The sequence below is a fragment of the Mytilus edulis genome, chromosome 11, assembly GCF_963676685.1.
Source record: "Mytilus edulis chromosome 11, xbMytEdul2.2, whole genome shotgun sequence".
Classification (NCBI taxonomy): domain Eukaryota; kingdom Metazoa; phylum Mollusca; class Bivalvia; order Mytilida; family Mytilidae; genus Mytilus; species Mytilus edulis.
Window position 1 is genome coordinate 2,524,856 of NC_092354.1, and position 20,665 is coordinate 2,545,520.

Consider the following 20,665-nt stretch of genomic DNA (forward strand, 5'->3'; position numbering starts at 1 on the left):
AGGGTCATTCTCTCCCTAGATTCTACATGAATCATTTGAGACTCTTTAGATTTATCCTTCACTGTTTTATGCAAATTATCTAAAACGGAAGTAGTTGTATTTTGTAGGAGGACTAAAAATTATCACAGGAAAATTTATACAGTACTCGCCTGATCACAAGACTTCGGGTTTGACCATGTTGACTGTCAGAAGATTTTTAAATCTTACATGGATAAACTAAAGTCATTTTCTAGACTGCCAAGAGGATTATGTAAAATGTGAATAGTTGAAAATTAATTTTATGGTTCAATAAAATCAAAATAAGTTATTGCCATTCATTATAAATAAATTTCTATCAAAAATAAGGCTCAAAGAACTTTTTATATTACTTATATATATTATAACTAACAATGTACACATATGTTGACGTATTAATACACAACGTCAGAGTGGGTGTGTCGCCATAAAATTTGTAAACATTGAAAATAAAACTAAACTTTTAAATAATCAGGAGACAGTAAATACACCAAATATATTTATAAACATATAAACTTATCATTTTCTTGAATTGTCCAAGTACATTCAATATTGATAATTTTTGCTTAACATTACATAAATTTGTTGATAAAAGTTTATTTGTGTGCTATTTTATTCAATTGTACATATTTAAAATATTACATTACACCTTATATTTTATTCTTACATACAGCATTTGGAATGAAATCCCATAACATTTTAATTAATGTTCGATTGTTTTTGAATTTAACAATTATGTTAATCATGTAAATAATGTTATGTGTTTTTATTGTTGTTTTTTTAAAGTTTTAAAATTGACAAATAACAATGAATAACGCTAGCAAGGGATATTATTAATTAATATTTTTATAAATTCAGATGCATTGCCATTCTTTACATATAGGTAAGGGCATACTTACAAAATAGTATTGAGCTTTGCAAATGAATGAAGTGTATTCTTTGAATTACAGTTTAAGTTTCATCTTAAAAATACAGTCTTCAATGTTACTGACAAATTATACATTTGCACATTGCCATTTGGAACCACAAATACTATTTTACTGTAAATAAACAGAGCAGCAATCCATGCCTTTCAACTCTTATAGTTTGTAAATATGGATCGGAAAAGTTGGAGGATCAATTTTATGTGTTCAGTAGCTACAAAGTTATAATCATTGAAATTTCCTATTTTGCCTAATTTTTGTTTTTTATTTAATTAGATATTTCCAAACCAGATATTTGGGTTAAAGTAAAAATAAATCTCCTACATCCCTTTTCCAAGACAAATTCTGCCTTTTCTTTATTTTTCATTTGCACTATTGTTTTGTAAGTACATCAGCTATACAGAATTTTATTGACTTTAAATTGCATTAAATTTGATGGAAGTTCTAGTTTAAATAAGTCATAAACAAGAAATTTATTTGAATTTACATGTAATTAAATCAAAAAATTATTCAAATTTAAATAACATTAAAACTTCTTTCAATTTGGCAGCGTCGTCAACATTGCATTAATTTGTGATTAGGTATAGTTTATGGTGAAACATAAGTGATAGGTCCATTATATTTGATAGTGTAGTTGTATAAGCATTACCTCATGATATTTACATGGAGATTGTTTGGTCTGCCCCCTTACTCATGTACTATTGACATTTAAACTTTTGCTTAGTTTACTTGTATTATTCTATGGTTAGGTCAGTTTGTGGGTAAACACTTGTTGTAGGTCAATGGTATCTGGTATGCAGTTGTATAGGCATTGGCATATTTCATTTCCAGGGCGATTATTTGGGTCTGCCCCTTTAGTCATGGTCTATTGAATTTGAAATGTTGCAGTTTACAAAAACTGTACATGTAGTAGTTTATCTTGCAAATGTAAGTAGCATAACTCTTTAACCTTTATTACCCAATCCCTAGAAAAGGTAAAAATTTGACTATTTATTGCATTTATCAGTTTATCTTTTCTTTAAAAAAAAATATTGAGCAAAGGCATACCTGAAAATGCCAATATATAAACACAAACATATTTGGGGTAGCGGTTGGATATTGTTTTGATTTTATTGAAGTTATCTAAACAAAGACATTCTTATTGGTTTTATATAGCTAATCATATAGAAGATTGTTAAGTGTTTTAATTCTGCTAATGCTATTATTAAAAACTTGTTTTGATTTGTGACATTAAATATGTACAAAGAAATTTATATTTTTGAATGTTGTTGTGTGTAAACAAAAAAAACAAAATGGCGTCCATAATATGTGCACTTGTTGTAAAAGTTATATCAGGTTTCTGCTGTCAAAAGGGATTCACATTTATATTGCAATAAGTTATTTAGAAGGAGGTTCAATCAGGTTGCGTAAGCAATGTTCAACACCCCCTGTACTGACACATCGATATTGAAAGTACGGGATCCACCCAGAGTTATTTGTTCTATTTCAGAACTTGTACGTTATAAGTTCAAAGTCTGGTGTCAATACCCCATGTGTTGATGTATGAGCCTGTCAATGTGTTGGTCTATTAGCGTGATGATGTATGTGTGCTAAAATGTTGACCTGTCAATGTTTCAATATTCAATGTGTTGATTTACGAGTCTGTTAATGTATTCATCTGTCAGTGTGTATATATGTCAATGTATTGATGTTTGAATCTGGCTATATGTTGATATGTTAGTGTGTCAATATGTCAATGTGTTGATGTATGAGCCTGTCAATGTGTTGATCTATCAGCATGATCAGTGTGATGATATATGTGTGTTAAAGTGTTGATCTGTCAGTGTGTAGATATGTCAATGTGTCTGTTCATGTGTTGATCTATCATCATGATGATGTATATGTGTTAAAAAGTTGCAGGGATGATTCCACTATATAGTTTAGGGCCGCTTAACGGTCCTTAAATCGGCCAGCGGCCCCAAAAAATTGTTTGTAAATATAAATTACCAATTCAGAAAAATAAAACAAAAATCGGTATTTCCGGAAAAGTTTCCGTCACCGATTAGAGCAACTATAATTTTTCATAGTTTGATGTCAAAATGTAGTAAAATCCGGATGAAAATGCTGACTATGATCGCATTTTATTAACAACGATTTAATTATGTCAACATGAGGTAAACAATTTTAGCGGCCGGATTCAATTGAAGTTAAAATGTTATGGGAGTATTTGGTCTCGTAAAAGTAGATCGCTCAGCAGGTTGATAAAAAATATGCTTTTTGTCAACACCGTGTATCATAAGTACACTGGATGTATTATAGGTACTAACCAAGCAGGCATGATCGATTTTGACCTTACAAGGTAACAAAGATCTTTGTTTTGCTTTATCAATATTCAATGTACATTTCTCAACATTTGAAATTCCTGCTCCTAAATAAGTTTTGCATCGATTGTTTTCCTATTCATAAAACAACTTTGATATTCAAATAAGAACAATTAACTTGTTCATCCGCAAATAGTTGTGAAAGTCAACACCCACTTTCAATTTCGATACAGTTGTTGAGAAATTTACATGTTTTATATGACAGAAACCTAATACAGGGCAACAGTAATAGTTACCAATCATAAACCTACCTGTGATTACTCATTCCTTGAAACTGTTTGGGGAATAAACGAGAATGAAAATAAAGTTTTTGTGTACGGTGTACAACAACTTAACTATGCACTGTACATAAGGATTTATGTGGTCAGCTAAACACCGTACACAACGCTTCTTTAGGGATAAAATATATCTATGAAAGATTTCAATGCTAAATATTGAAACAGCTATACTTATTACACACACCCATTGACCTTCTATCAGAAAAAAAGTTGCAATGAATATAGAATTATATCAGATGAGACGAGGGCCAACTTCTTTTACAAGTATTTGCACATGCTTTTAGTAATCGTTCTTGTTTTGGGAAAATAATTAGACATCTCTAATCATCAACCTACGACCAAATCATTTCTTAAAACAACAATTATGTTTAGATTGAAGTACACATTGATATTATGTGAACAAAACGAAGACTTTTTAACCGTGTAAGATCAAAATCGCTCACGTCCGCTTGGTTAGTACCTATATCCGCTGTACGATGATACACGATGATCAAAATGGGTGTCAAAACAAACCTCGGCAAAGAGAAAATTCAAATTTTTGATATAACATTGATGAATGAATTTTAATGGTAAAAGCAGATCGCCCAGCAGAGCCGGTTATGTAATTTGATTAAAACTTGTTTTGTAAAAGAAATTATTTTATATTTTGCTGTTTTTTCCGCAAAAGACAAAAGTTTTAGCGTTTTAGAAAATAACGTTGATGATAGACCATTCATGAAATGAGACCCCCTCCCCCTGAAATACGATGTCATCATTATGGAACTGTTTCAAAAGATATGAAAATGATCCAAATAATTTTAAAGTTCACTGGTTCAATTGCTTTAAATATCTTATTAATTAAAGTATATAGTATATACTTTTGTAATTGCTTTTCTGAATTCGACCATTGGCCAGTTCTATTTGAAATACATTTAAATCAAGGTAAGTTTATAAAGATGATCTGTTGAAAAAATACCCAATGGATGATATTTTTCACTGGTTAATATGGCAAGCAGTCAAATTGCTATTTAATCTAACTTCAAGATATCTCATAAATTTTATAAGATATCTTATATAATAGTTCATACGATATTTGATATAGTTTGAAAGATATCTTATAAAGTTTATAAGATATATAAGATATATATTTTAAAATCGATATTAGATATCTTATAAAGTTTATAAGATATATAAGATATATATTTTAAAATCGATATTAGATATCTTCTATATTATATAAGATATCTTTTTTATAAAAGATATCTTATAAAAAATATTATTTATGTATTGATATGGCAATGTGTTGATATATGAATCTGTTAGGGGTTAAATCTGTCAGTGTGTCGATATGTCTATGTGTCGATGTATGAGTCTGTTTATTTGTTGATGTGTCAGTGTGTCAATGTGTTGATGTACGAGTCTGGTAATATGTTGATCTGTCAGTGTATGGATATTTCAATGTGTTGATATATAAATGTGTTAATGTGTTAAATCTGTCAGTGTGTCAATATGTCCAATGTTGACGTAGTAGTCTGTTAATGTGTTGTTCTGTCAGTTTGTCAATATGTCTGTGTGTCGATGTGTGAGTCTTTTAATGTGTTGATCTGGCAATGTGTTGATACGTCAAATGTTGATGTATGAGACCGTTGATGTGTTGATCGGTCAGTGTTTCAATATGTCGACATATGAGTCTATTATTTTATCTAATCTGTCAGTGTGTCGATATGGCAATGTGTTGATGTATGAATCTGTTTATGTGTTGATTTGTCAGTGTATCAATATGTCAATGTGTAGATCTCTCAAGGCGTTGATGAGTAAAAAGCTTTAGAACTGTCAATGTATTAATATGTCAATTTGTTAATTTGTCAACTGGTCAATGTGTCCATATGTATATGTGTCAATGTTTGAATTTGATACTCTTTTGATACCTCAATTTTGAGATGAGGATCTGTCAATGTTTTAATATGTCAATTGATTAATATTTCGATTGTTTATAGGTCAAACGGTCAATGTGTCTATCAATCTATCTGTCAATGTATTAATATGCCCCAAAAAAAACTTATTCTGTATAATCCAGTTGAGCCGATGGCTGGTTTTCAGCAATTCAACATCCCCTTATTCAACATAAAAAGACAAACACAAGTCCATTTAAAACACTAAACATAAAATTGCAGATAGAGCACAAATCTCACCTAACGTCCATGAGAACAATTATTGATCCACCAGTGGCGTCCATCAGTTTGTACTTGCAAAGAAACCCTTCAATACGTAATTGCGTGATATCCTGTCCATTTATTTAATTTATTTTATTATTCCACACTTTGTGAATACTGATATTTTGTTTTAGTGAGACGTCCATTTTCTCTGAACTTGTATACATTAAAGTTTAGGGGCCAGCTGAAGCAACCTCTAGATGTGGAATTTTCTCGCTTTGTTAGAGACCAATGGGTGGCCTTGGACTGTTTATATTTAATTGCTTGAGTTATATATATTAACTAAGTTTCAAGTTGATGTGATCACAAACTACATGTTTATTTTAAAACGTTAACTTGATGCTGGGACAGACGCACAAACAAGAAAAACATCATGACCCTCTTTTATTGTAGGCAGAACATAAAACATCCATTTATTTGTCTTAGGCAGATCAGCTATATCCCACTGTGACAATACTTTCAGGAAAGTATGGATGTACTTGGGACAACAAATCTTCGACTCTCCTTTAAATTTAGACAAGGAAATAAAAGCATATTGTCCAATCTTATTGCATTTATCAAAATAATATGACTTACACCTTATTTACGATCAGTGCATGATAATATAAACAATCATATGTTCATCAATAAACATCAATTCTTGATAGACATTATTCTATAGTTATATATATTTCATTAAATTGGATGTGAATAATGTGATGAAGTACCGTAAATAATGTTAGACTACACGAGTGAAATTTATTTTTACAGGACATTCGGTCTGGTAAACAACCTAGCTTTACCAGTGTGAATATAATTTTAACAAACCAATTTATTTTACAAAAAAACTTATGACTTGTTGTGCCCTACTCCTCTCCAAAAATGCACAAACACGAAATCATGTGACCAGAGTGTAAACGTTATGAAAGTTGTGCACAATTGCTTGAATGCATTTCAGTGATAAAGAAAAAGTAATGTCACATTTTATTGGATTTTGACATGAAAAATATTTGTGAACTAAAAAAAAATTAGAGTTTCTGTATAAATTATTTCCTGTTTCTTTTTTCTTTTTCATATATCTTTTGGTTTTCAATATTAGTGTTTATATTTCATAGCTGTAACCTTCTTGGATTTTTTAAAAATTTATTTATTGTATTTGATCGGCAAACCCGGAATTAGCCTTATCCGTTCCCGGAATCTGATCCTGTATTGTCTACATTTCCGGTTGATGGCAGCCATTGGTGTTTTTGACAATCAGATATGTTTTTACTCGGATTACACATTACTTGTTGGCGATTTTCGTCGTAAAGCTAGCAGTTGAACAAAATAAACATCGCTGTCACGAATAATAAAGATTAAAATGAATTTTGAGATCGTTTGGGAATTTTGCTAGAATGCTAAAAAAATCATGAAAAAAAACAACGAAATTCAACAAAATTTTACCAGACCGATTCCATTATTAACCGGATTTGTCCGACGGTCCGATGAATTTCGTGTAGTCTGATTTTACTGCTACATGCCTTGTGTGAGGAACAAGTAAGAATGATATTGACACCACATGCCTTGTGTGAGGAACAAGTGAGTATGATAGTACCCACACATGCCGTGTGAGAGGAACAAGTAACCAGATGCTCCGCAGGACGCAGCTTTGTACGACCGCAGAGGTTGAACCCTGAACGGTTGGAGCAAGTATGGACACAACATTCAAGCTGGATTCTGCTCTAAATTTGGATTGTGATTAAATAGTTGACACAGCATAGGTTTCTGACACAGAAGGAATGTGGTCTAACGAACTTAATTTTTTTGTTTTGTCTTTGAGCAATTCACTATATATATGCTGAATAAAAAAAAAATCACATCCCCCTTTCCCTAATTCCCAAACTGATCTCAATTCAAATTTCTAATGGCCCCTAACAATAACTACTCATTTAAATACATCATAAAATATTAAAAGTAAAAAGTGCTTGGTATCACTGAATGGTAAAGATTGTTTTAATTTATCAGTTATTAGTAAAAGTGAATATACATTGTCCATTGTATAAAACAAGGATTTTAGTTGATTCAACTACTACTGTATTCTGGACAAAGAAAGATAACTCAAATTTTCAAAGAATATTGAAAATTTCTTCCTATTGCACAATATTGTGCAATTAGATATTTCTTGCTATTGCGCAATACTGTGCAATTGAAAATACTTGCCATTGCCCAATACTGTGCAATTGAATATTTCTTGCTATTGTGCAATACAGTGCAATTGAAAATTTCTTGCTATTTCACAATACTGTGCAATTGAAGATTTCTTGCTATTGCTGAATACTATGCAATTGAAAATTTCTTGCTATTGCACAATACAGTTTAAAATATGATAATTATGGATCCTGATTTGGACCAACTTGAAAACTGGGCCCATAATCAAAAATTTAAGTACATGTTTAGATTTAGCATATCAAAGAATCCCACGGATTCAATTTTTGTTAAAATCAAACTAAGTTTAATTTTGGACCCTTTTGACCTTAATGTAGACCAATTTGAAAATGGGACCAAAAATTGAGAATCTACATACACAGTTAGATTCGGCATATCAAAGAACCCCAATTATTTAATTTTTTTATGAAATCAAACAAAGTTTAACTTTGGACCTTTTGGGCCCCTTATTCCTAAACTGTTGGGACCAAAACTCCCAAAATCAATCCCAACCTTCCTTTTATGGTCATAAACCTTGTGTTTAAATTTCATAGATTTCTATTAACTTACACATAAGTTATGGTGCGAAAACCAAGAAAAATGCTTATCTGGGCCCCTTTTTGGCCCCTAATTCCTAAACTGTTCGGACCTGAACTCCCAACCTTTCTTTTGTGGTCATAAACCTTGTGTTTAAATTTCATTGGTTTCTATTTACTTATACTTAAGTTATTGTGCGAAACCCAAGAATAATGCTTATTTGGGCCATTTTTGGGGCCCTAATTCCTAAACTGTTAGAACCAAAACTTCAAAATTAATCCAAACCTTTCTTTTGTGGTCACAAACCTTATGTCAAAATTTCATAGATTTCTATTTACTTAAACTAAAGTTATAGTGCGAAAACGAGGAAAATGCTTAGTTGGGCCCTTTTTGGCCCCTTATTCCTAAAATGTTGGAACCAATATTCCCAAAACTGTTTCAAACCTTCCTTTTGTGGTCATAAACCTTGTGTTAAAATTTCATAGATTTCTTTTCACTTTTACTTAAGTTAGAGTGCGAAAACTAAAAATATTCGGACGCCACAGACGACGACGACGCAAACGTGATAGCAATATACGACGAAAAAATTGAATGCGGTCGTATAAAAATGATATTGACGTCATATGCCTTGTGTGAGGAAAAAGTGAGAATGATATTGATGTTACATGCCTTGTGAGAGGAACAAGTAAGAATGGTATTGACACCACAGGCCTTGTGTGAGGAACTAGTAAGAAAGATATTGACGTCACATGCCTTGTGAGAGGAACAAGTGAGAATGATATTAATGTCACATGCCTTGTGAGAGGAACAAGTAAGAATATATTGACACCACATGCCTTGTGTGAGGAACAAGTGAGACTGATAGTACCGTCACATGCCTTGTGAGAGGAACAAGTGAGAATGATATTGATGTCACATTCCTTGTGAGAGGAACAAGTAAGAAAGAGAGTAACGTCGCATGCCTTGTGAGGGGAACAAGTAAGAATGATATTGACGTCATATGCCTTGTGAGGGGAACAAGTAAGAATGATATTGATGTCACATGCCTTGTGAGAGGAACAAGTAAGAATGATATTGATGTCATATGCCTTGTGAGGGGAACAAGTAAGAATGATATTGATGTTACATGCAGGGGTGATTCCAGGTGTTTTCAAATGGGTCCCTTGACTATCAAAATTGGGAATTTTCATGCAATTGGGATTTTTTTTCCGGCATAAAATCTATGATGAATTAACACTATTTTCCTGTAAAAACGGAAAATGTATCAAGTTTTACCTATATTTATATATACAATGACTGCTGTAAGAAGTTGTAACATTTTGAATAATCCTGATGAAGCTACTCAGCGGATTATCAAATAATAGTATATAAATATATCATGATTACCAGATCGCTTGACATTCTGACATTCGATTGGGACGAGTAAAACTAAAGTTGTTACATGTACATGAAGTTTATTGTACTTCTTTTAGTAGTTTGCATCTTAGCTATGGTAACCTTTTTACATATAGCAAATAAAAATATCCATTGGTCATACAACAACTAGTCATCTTTATAAATTGACATTGCTTGAAATTAATTTCAAATTGGACTAGCACATAAGTTCTGTTGAATTCACGAAAGCATTTACAATGGTTTAAGTCTTATTTTGGTAAGATATCTTTGGCAATTTTGTTGCTGATAAAATTATATGGGAGGTTGTCATAGTTTTACCCTAGGTGTAACCCTAAGGAACAATAAAATTTAAACATTGAACCATAATAATTTGTTTTCAAATTTTAATTGTTTGGATAATTTCCACTATTCATATCATTTTCATCTAGACTACAAAAAAGAGTAAATTCTGTATTTATTTAATATTTATTAAGTTTAATTCTCCATGAAGAAACAATAATTTTTTTCTGTGCCCAATAGCATTGTATCTTCTTAAAATACTAACCCGAACATTGAGTTGATTTTTTTTCTATCCTTCATTGATTTGTTTATGTCGTCCTTTATTCTAAAATGCCTAGACAGTCGGACTTTTGACAGAAATACTTATTTATATTTTTCATAAATATATTTGATAACGAGTTCTGTTAATCTATCTGCTTTGACAATAGTCCGAAATTACTCGACGTTAAACGGCTGTTTGGCCAGACAAGCTGGTCACATGGCCCAGCTTGTCTGGCTAAACAACCGTTGGGCGTCAGAATAATATCGGACTACCTTTACGAGATCGGCGCACATTAAATTTATCAAAGGTATTGTCAAAATTAATAAGTTTTGCTCCCTGCCAAGGTCTGCTTTTACGAGACCCATTTTGGCAAAAAGCATCTGTAATCGACCTGCTGGGCGATCTGCTTTTACGAGATTGAATACTCCCATGTAACATTTTTTTGTCAAATTTATGATATTATAACTATAAGGTCTCACTCTGCTTTAAAATTACGAGAACAAATGTAGTGAAAAACTTCTCTTAAACTTTTGAAAGAAAACTTACAACAATATGCTCATTTACCTTATCTTAACAATCTTCCGTTGACATTATTCTTATTAGGCTTTTAACACGGTTTGATGAGAAATGCTGGAAAATTGTAATTGCCTAAGTCAAAAACGGAAAAATTTCCGGAAATTTTTTTTTTTTTCTCAATTGGGAATTTATTTTTACCCATTTTTTTCGGGGCCGCTATAGGAATTGAGGGCCGCTAAGCGGCCCTAAACTATATAGTAGAATCATCCCTGACATGCCTTGTGAGGGGAACAAGTAAGAAAGATATTGATGTCACATGCCTTGTGAGGGAAACAAGTAAGAATGATATTGATGTGACATGCCTTGTGAGAGGAACAAGTAAGAATGATATTGATGTGACATGCCTTGTGAGAGGAACAAATATGAATGATAGTGATGTCACATGCCTTGTGAGGGGAACAAGTAAGAATGATATTGACGTCATATGCCTTGTGAGGGGAACAAGTAAGAATGATATTGACGTCATATGTCTTGTGAGGGGAACAAGTAAGAATGATATTGACTTCACATGCCTTGTGAGGGGAGAAAGTAAGAATGATATTGACGTCACATGCCTTGTAAGGGGAACAAGTAAGAATGATATTGACGTCATATGCCTTGTGAGGGGAACAAGAAAGAATGATATTGACGTCACATGCCTTGTGAGGGGAACAAGTAAGAATGATATTGATGTCACATGCCTTGTGAGGGGAACAGGTAAAAATGATATTGATGTGACATGCCTTGTGAGAGGAACAAGTAAGAATGATATTGACATCACATGCCTTGTGAAGGGAACAAGTAAGAATGATATTGATGTCACATGCCTCGTGAGAGGAACAAGTAAGAATGATATTGACGTCAAATGCCTTGTGAGGGGAACAAGTAAGAATGATATTGACGTCACATGCCTTGTGAGGGGAACAAGTAAGAATGATATTGATGTCACATGCCTTGTGAGGGGAACAGGTAAAAATGATATTGATGTGACATGCCTTGTGAGAGGAACAAGTAAGAATGATATTGACATCACATGCCTTGTGAAGGGAACAAGTAAGAATGATATTGATGTCACATGCCTCGTGAGAGGAACAAGTAAGAATGATATTGACGTCAAATGCCTTGTGAGGGGAACAAGTAAGAATGATATTGACGTCACATGCTTTGTTAGGGGAACAAGCAAGAATGATATTGACGTCACATGCCTTGTGAGGGGAACAAGTAGGAATGATATTGACGTCAAATGCCTTGTGAGAGGAACAAGTAAGAATGATATTGACGTCACATGCCTTGTGAGAGGAACAAGTAAGAATGATATTGACGTAACATGCCTTGTGAGAGGAACTAGTAAGAATGATTATCAAAACAAGAATGTGTCCCAAGTACACGGATGCCCCACTCACACTTTAATTTTCTATGTTCAGTGAACTGTGAATTTGGGATAAAAACTCTAATTTGGCATTAAAATTAGAAAGATCATATCATAGGGAACATGTGTACTAAGTTAAGTTGATTGGACTTCAACTTCTTCAAAAACTACCTTGACCAAAAACTTTAACCTGAAGCGGGACGAACGGAGGGACGAACGAATGAACGGACCCACAGACCAGAATACATAAGGCCCGTCTACTATCATAGGTGGGGCATAAATATATTCAACACGTTGAGGAAAGTATAAATTAGATGAGAATGATTTTAAAGTTAATGTGATCTGTCATCAATCAATCTTCATCAATAGCCTACTTCACTTTTCCCATCAATTTGTTATTTTTTTTCATCATTTTTCATTATAGCAATATAAGCAGTTATCAAGGTTTCCGTATATTAGAAACAAGTAATTATAAATCATTTCAGCCGGTATCTGAATAATTAACATTAGATGATTACCTTCAACTACTGGTGCTGCAGGTTCCTGTAAATGGGTGTCAGGAGTTACTTCTGGGGATGTCTTTGACATGACAGTCTACAAAAAAAAATATGCTATAAACTATCATGCCCTATGTGAAAACTTGTCTAATAGTTTAATACATATACTTTAAAGGCCCATTTTTGTCAATGAGAATAATGATTTTTAGAAAAATTTCAAATTTGCCCATACTTTGCACATAATATTTGGAAAATGCATATAAGATCAAGAAATACATACGTCAGACACATTATTCTTTATAGAGAAGTTGGGGATACATATTTCAAGTTGTTCGTTTGACCAGGCTGATGATACAACCCACACTTACTGGCACTTGAGTTGTGTGATGGTGATTCCGGTAAGAAATCCTAATACCCAAATAATGGACGACAAACAAAATTTTACTAATGATTTTTAGTGGGATGTCCTTTTTCAAATATTTCATATTTTTTTTCTCAGGTGCAGTCATTGCCAAGTTCGAAAACAGTAGTGTTATCAACCAAACTCATAGTGGAGAAAATGCATCATTTCTTAAAGTCTGTTTTATTTCTCCCATTGTTTAATTGCAAGAAAATAGCACGTATTCAAGTTTTCAGGTTTTAGGCTCCAATCTGGCAATATGTGTTGTAATGCATGTAATGTGGCTACCTTCATTTGAAATGATCAGTTAAGAAAACAAGAAGCTCTATAGGTGTAACACCACTAATTCAGGCCCGGCCAGAAAGCACATACCAGAAAGTAGTACATATTTAACACAAAATAGTTCCTACGCATGGACATAACTCTCAATATATTTAGAATATTTTATTAATTTTGAAATCAAATGAAAGCTGCATGACTGGTGATCATTGCAGAACAATTTTTGACTGATAAATTTGAATAATAAAAAAATGGCATGAAATTTTAAAAGGAGGGTACATTTTGCCTTTTTGTCAGATCGGAAGTACCTGTTTTGGTACATCCGAAGTTCCGGAAACCAGTTCTTTCTTATATGCAATGTAAGGTATGTTGATTTTTTCAGTACAGGACACCAGAAGGTGTTGCTTTGACATGCAATGATTGTCACTTTATTTGAACTTAAGATAAAAGAGCTGTGACCACTCGAAATTGAGGAATTTAACATAGAAAGCAATGGGGCCATTAATTAGTGGTGTACTTCCTATTACAGAGAATCACCAGAAATCCAATTTTTAGAAGTTGTACCTATTCCAATGAAAATAAGCCCAATTTGATGTTAGTAATCATGTTTAATCATCTTTTTTTGGTCAACCGTCCTGCTTATGGGAAATTTAAGCTCTTAAATTGGCATACTCAAGTATGTTAGCCTTTTATGGTCATACAGCATGCATGCAGTTAAGACTTGACTCCAAGTTCTTATTTTTGCATTTTTTCTGATTGAAATCAATAAAACAAGTATTTTATGACTTGTATATGGAACAAAATAGCTCTTGGTCAAAATAATCTTATGATTTTTCAAGTTTTTTTGTTTTTCTTATGGTAGCCTTTTACAATCAAGGCAATTGGTACATACTCATATAAGAATTCTAAAATCTCACTGTACATGCAATTTTGAACCAGTTTAGCAAGTTATCTAGCCGAGGGATATATAAATTGCTCTTATTGATCTATGTTTTACCACAGAATTATGGTATATACAAAAAAAAAGCCCTTTTCCAGTTTCAAGAAAAAAGGGGGGATAATTTCTCATTTATGTCTTAAGTTTAAACTGATATATTATTATTTAATGAAGAACCTCTGATAAAAATATGACTATTAGTAAGCACATAGCTTTCCTAATAGAAATTAATAAATAAAACAATAATATTGAGAATAAAAAAGGTATATTGGCCAATGGTAATATCCATATGCAGTTTTCTTTGAATAACCCATATGTTACTACCAGTCCAATTTGAGCTTAAAATTAATAAAATAGTATTTGGACTAAAGCTTTATATGTTTTTTATTGCTTGAAATAGATCATAGAATGAAATAAAGTAATGCTCAAGTCAATATAGCAAGTTTGGTTCTGTTATAGGTGTAACACCACTAATTCAGGCCCGGCCAGAAAGCACATACCAGAAAGTAGTACATATTTAACACAAAATAGTTCCTACGCATGGACATAACTCTCAATATATTTAGAACATTTTATTAATTTTGAAATCAAATGAAAGCTGCATGACTGGTGATCATTGCAGAACAATTTTTGACTGATAAATTTGAATAATAAAAAAATGGCATGAAATTTTAAAAGGAGGGTACATTTTGCCTTTTTGTCAGATCGGAAGTACCTGTTTTGGTACATCCGAAGTTCCGGAAACCAGTTCTTTCTTATATGCAATGTAAGGTATGTTGATTTTTTCAGTACAGGACACCAGAAGGTGTTGCTTTGACATGCAATGATTGTCACTTTATTTGAACTTAAGATAAAAGAGCTGTGACCACTCGAAATTGAGGAATTTAACATAGAAAGCAATGGGGCCATTAATTAGTGGTGTACTTCCTAAAGGGACTGTGTCGCTCACCTTTGTCTATGTGCACATCAAACAAAAGACACTCTCCAACGTTGTAGACGAGATAAGACTTCACGACAAAAATCTCTATTTTTGTTGATCTTGTATTACTGATTTTTTAGTCTGTTTAGTTTCACTCTATCTTCTTTACTTTTTGCTCAAAACACAAAAGAAGGTAAAAAAAAATCCTCATTTAAGAGCAATCACTCCTATGAAGAGTGACAGTCTACTATAAACTATAGAGACAAAATTTGACTTTTAAATAGATCTTGCCTTGCTGATCATTTGTGTGATTTAAAGTATATATTATAATTTAAATCATATAAGGCATACTGTAACGGAAAAAAAATGTTTCTCTCTAAATATCATAGTTTTCATGATAATAGGCACAAATGAAAAAAAATGGGAAAATTTGTCATTTATGGGCAATAACTCCTATAAGAATATGTCTAACAGTTTTGATGTATATGGGCAATTGGTAGAGCTCATCATTCTGAATATTTTTGTTCCCTTCAGATTTTCTCTATTTATAACATTTCAAAAAATAATAGACAAAACTTGCATTTTACCCCTATGTTCTATTTTTAGCCGTGTCGGACAATTTGGTTGGTAGGCGAGGTCATCGGGCACATTTTTTAAACTAGATATCCTAATGATTGTGGCCAATTTTGGTTAAATTTGGTCCAGTAGTTTCAGAGTAGAAGATTTTTGTAAAAGTTAACGATGACGGACGACGACAGAGGACGGATGCCAAGTGATGAGAAAACTCACTTGGCTTTTTAGACCAGGTGAGCTAAAAAATCAATAGTTTTCTGATTTTTGTGATTCACAGTTTCTTGCTTTAAAGGTGTCAGACCACCAATTCAAAATTCCTACCTTTTCCAACAAATTTTTTTCAATTGTCCCAGCTTTCTTAATTTTTTACCTAAGCATAATTTCATAAAAAGCAGGTATATCCTAAAATGTACATGTATCACCTTTTTATCTGCCAATTTTTAATCCAGGTTTAATGTTTTCACTTGTAGTAAAATACCAACAGTCCGAAGGTAACTACTAAACATAGTCCCTGATTTTTCTGGAAATCTTAAATAAATATAGTATGGAGCGCATTAATCCTAAATTTTTAATGCAAACTCATGAGCTAGTAAATTATGTCTAATAAAGGGCTGCGCTTTAGCGCATGATACGCCCGTTGCTCTTTTAACTTGTCTTTTGTGCTTTAAATGAATTTATATGATCAACTAGAAATATATATATACAAATCAAAAGGGATGTTACATTAATATATTCACCAAAGTTTCATAAAATCCCCCTTTTTTAAGTATAAAAATTCATTACTTAAGAAAACGTAAAAACTAAAATTTATAAAAATGGAAAGGGAGCTTATGTCAATAGATATAAACAATTTATCAAAGTTGCATAAAATTTTGTGAAAGTGGAAAGTGGAAATTGGAAAACCTCCCCCTTTTTTAAGCATAAAAATTCATAACACGGAAAAGTAAAATCTGAAATTTATAAAAATTGAAAGGGAGCTTACATCAATAGATACAAACAATTCACCAGTTTCATGGACATTGGTGAAAATCTTTTTGAGTTATTGTCCGAAGTGTTGAAAATCCCCCTTTTTTTTTATGAATAAAGCCCCATAAATCCAAAACTTATTATATTAAAATCTGAAATTTATAAAAATTGAAAGGGAGCTTACATATCAATAGATATAAACAATTCACCAAAGTTTCATGGACATTGGTGAAAGCCTTTTTGAGTTATTGTCCGAAGTGTTGAAAATCCCCCCTTTTTTATGAATAAAGCCCCATAAATCCAAAACTTAAAATCTGAAATTAAAAAAAAACAAAGGGAGCTTACGTCAATAGATATAAACAATTCACTTATGTTTCATGGAAATTGGTGAAAGTGTTTTGAGTTATTGTCCGAAGTGTGGACGACGGACGGACAGATGGACAACATATACCATAATACGTCCCGTCTACAAGACGGGCGTATAAAAATGGTTTAAATATATTTCTCTTTCACTAAAACTTTCATTTTTGCAAATGTTTTGGTTAGTTTAAGTAAACAATGACATCAAAAGCACTATATATTTTTTAGGGAAGGACTATTTTAATATAGAACTTTACATTCTAAATTGGAGTGAGTTAATTGGTGGTCTGACATCTTTACCACCATGCCATATCTCACTAGAGTAAATTTACCGCACACTGCTTATTTAATGATGATGTGATTTATTTGTTTTGTATGTAATTTAAAAAGGTTTAGTTTAGGTGTGACCAGGAACCGATGACATTTACCTGAGTCTTCATCATATGTAGTTGTCTCCCTTATTAGTATAATCAGTTTCAGAATGTTCATTGTTATTTCCCTTGTTTAAAACATGTACATGTATCACCTTTCTATCTGCCAATTTTTAATCCATGTTTAATGTTTTCACTTATATAGTATGGAGCGCATTAATCCTAAATTTTCAATGCGAACTCATGAGCAGGTAAATTATGTCTAACAAGAGTGTACACGCTGAAATGTCTCGCCTTCTTTACCAATCATTTATATTATGTTGATAGTTCTAAATATAAAGCTTTATTACAACTGTCACATAAACTTAACATTAACCTAGAAAACTAAACATCGACCAATGAACCACGAAAATGAGGTCAAGGTCAGATGAACCATGCCAGGCAGGCATGTACAGCTATCAATTCTTTCATACAACAAATATAATTCGCATATTGCTTTAGTTTATGAAAAACAGACCAAAACACAAAAACTTAACACTAAGCAATGAAACGTGAAATTAGGTCACTGTTAAATAAAACCTGTGCTACTGACATAAAGATCATAAAACATTTCCATACACCAAATATAGTTGACCTATTGCATATAGTATTAGAAAAAAAGACAAAAACTCAAAACCATGAAAATGAGGTCAAGGTCAGATGACACCTGCCAGCTAGACATGTACACCTTACAATCATTCCATACACCAAATAAAGTAGACCTATTGCATACAGTATAAAACAACAGACAAAAAACACAAAAACTTAACTATAACCACTGAACCATGAAAATGAGGTCAAGGTCAGATGGCACCTGCCAGTTGGACATGTTCACCTTACAGTCCTTCCATACACCGAATATATTAGACCTATTGCTTATAGTATCTGAGATATGGACTTGACCAACAAAACTTAACCTTGTTCACTGATCCATGAAATGAGGTTGAGGTCAAGTGAAAACTGTCTGACGGGCATGAGAACCTTGCAAGGTACGCACATACCATATATAGTTATCCTATTACTTACAATAAGAGAGAAATTAACATTACAACAAGTCTTAACTTTTTTTCAAGTAGTCACTGAACCATGAAAATGAGGTCAAGGACATTGGACATGTGACTGACTGAAACTTCGTAACATGAGGCATCCATATACAAAGTATGAAGCATCCAGGTCTTCAACCTTCTAAAATATAAAGCTTTAAAGAAGTCAAGCTGATGACACATACAAGGACATGATGTGATGTATATACCTAGGAGATAGCAAGCTGATGACACATACAAGGAGATGATGTGATGTATATACCTAGAAGATAGCAAGCTGATGACACCAAAAAGATGTGATTTATATACCTAGGATATACCACGCTGATGACACATACAAGGAGATGATGTGATGTATATACCTAGAAGATAGCAAGCTGATGACACCAAAAAGATGTGATTTATATACTTAGGAGATACCACACTGATGACACATAAAAGGAGATGATGTGATGTATATACCTAGGAGATAGCAAGCTGATGACACATACAAGGACATGATGTGATGTATATACCTAGAAGATAGCAAGCTGATGACACCAAAAAGATGTGATTTATATACCTAGGATATACCACGCTGATGACACATAAAAGGAGATGATGTGATGTATATACTAGGAGATAACAAGCTGATGACACATACATGATGTGGTGTATATACCTAGGAGATAGCAAGCTGATGACACAAAAAAGATGTGATGTGATGTTTATACCTAGGAGATACCAAACTGATGACACCTACAAGGACATGATCTGATGTATAAACCTAGGAGAAGACACATACAATAAGAGACATCCAACAGATGAGAGCACAGATTTCAAACATTTGTCTTTCACATATACCAACATGTATTAGACAACAAGCTTTGAATTGTCAACTTACATTGTTAACTGACAACAAATACTACAATGACCTTAAAAACTACAGGCAACCGTTTTATTGTAATTTCTTTGTACCAAGTCTGTTTTGTCTCTTATAATCTGTGAATATCTTTTCAAGTTAGTAAGACAAGACTATTTACCTTAAGGAAGTCCATCACTTCTTCCTTTTTCCTTTTTTCCTCTTCATCATCAACGCTGTATATTTTTACCAGATCATAAGGAGTCTTACCCTGAAATACAATCAAATAATCTTTCATTAATTATACACATATATATCTTTTATTTCAAAAACTGTATAACATTATATAATAGGTTACTGTAGCATTAATTTCACCTATGCAATGCAGAATGTTGTCTTATTTATATATACTTGAAATAAAAACCAGTGAACCTAAACCAACAACAAATATGAAGTGTCATTATAAAGAGATCAATGAATAATATTTGAGATTTTGCTGTTAAAGAAATTATTGAATTATTGGTGTAGGGTGTGTTGGTGAAATGTGATAAGATCAGGGATGATTCCACTATATAGTTTAGGGCCGCTTAAAAAAAAGCGGCCCTTAAATTGGTCAGCGGCCCCCGAAAAATTTATGTGAATATAAATTCCCAATTCAGGAAAATAAAATAAAAATTGGTATTGCCGGAAAAATTTCCGTCACTGAGCACGGCAACTATAATTTTCATAGTTTGTTGTCAAAACGTAGTAAAATCCGGATAACATAAGAATGTTGACTACAATCGCATTTTATTACCAACGATTTAATTATGTCAACATGAGGTAAATAATTTACGCAGCCGGTTTCAATTGATTAAAATATTATGGCAGTATTAGATCTGGTATAAGTAGATCGCTCAGCAGGTTGATCAAAAACATGCTTTTTGACAAACAGATGTCAAAGCAGACATCGACAAAGATTCAAATTTTTGTATAGCATTGATGAATAAATTTTAATGGGCGCCGATCTCGTAAAAGCAGATCGCCCGTTATGTTTTTGTTGGAAAAAATGTTGATGATAGACCATTCATGAAATCAATTCTCTGCTATCCGCCATTTTGTCTTCTTTCCCC

At 32.6% G+C, this 20,665-nt stretch overlaps 1 protein-coding gene and 1 long non-coding RNA gene across 2 annotated transcripts in view; one reads left to right on the forward strand and one right to left on the reverse strand.

Annotated features, from left to right (window-relative positions):
* The window catches only part of LOC139493899 (uncharacterized), a 426,642-nt gene that overhangs the window by 354,960 nt on the left and 51,017 nt on the right, over positions 1 to 20,665 (forward strand). The gene's annotated exons all lie outside the window — the stretch shown is intronic.
* The window catches only part of LOC139493894 (uncharacterized), a 482,493-nt gene that overhangs the window by 30,986 nt on the left and 430,842 nt on the right, over positions 1 to 20,665 (reverse strand). The window contains exons 9-10 of the mRNA XM_071282058.1: positions 19,735 to 19,824; positions 12,847 to 12,922 (exon numbers count right to left, since the gene is read on the reverse strand). Coding sequence (XP_071138159.1) covers positions 12,847 to 12,922; positions 19,735 to 19,824 — 166 coding nt within the window. The remainder of the gene's footprint in view (positions 1 to 12,846; positions 12,923 to 19,734; positions 19,825 to 20,665) is intronic.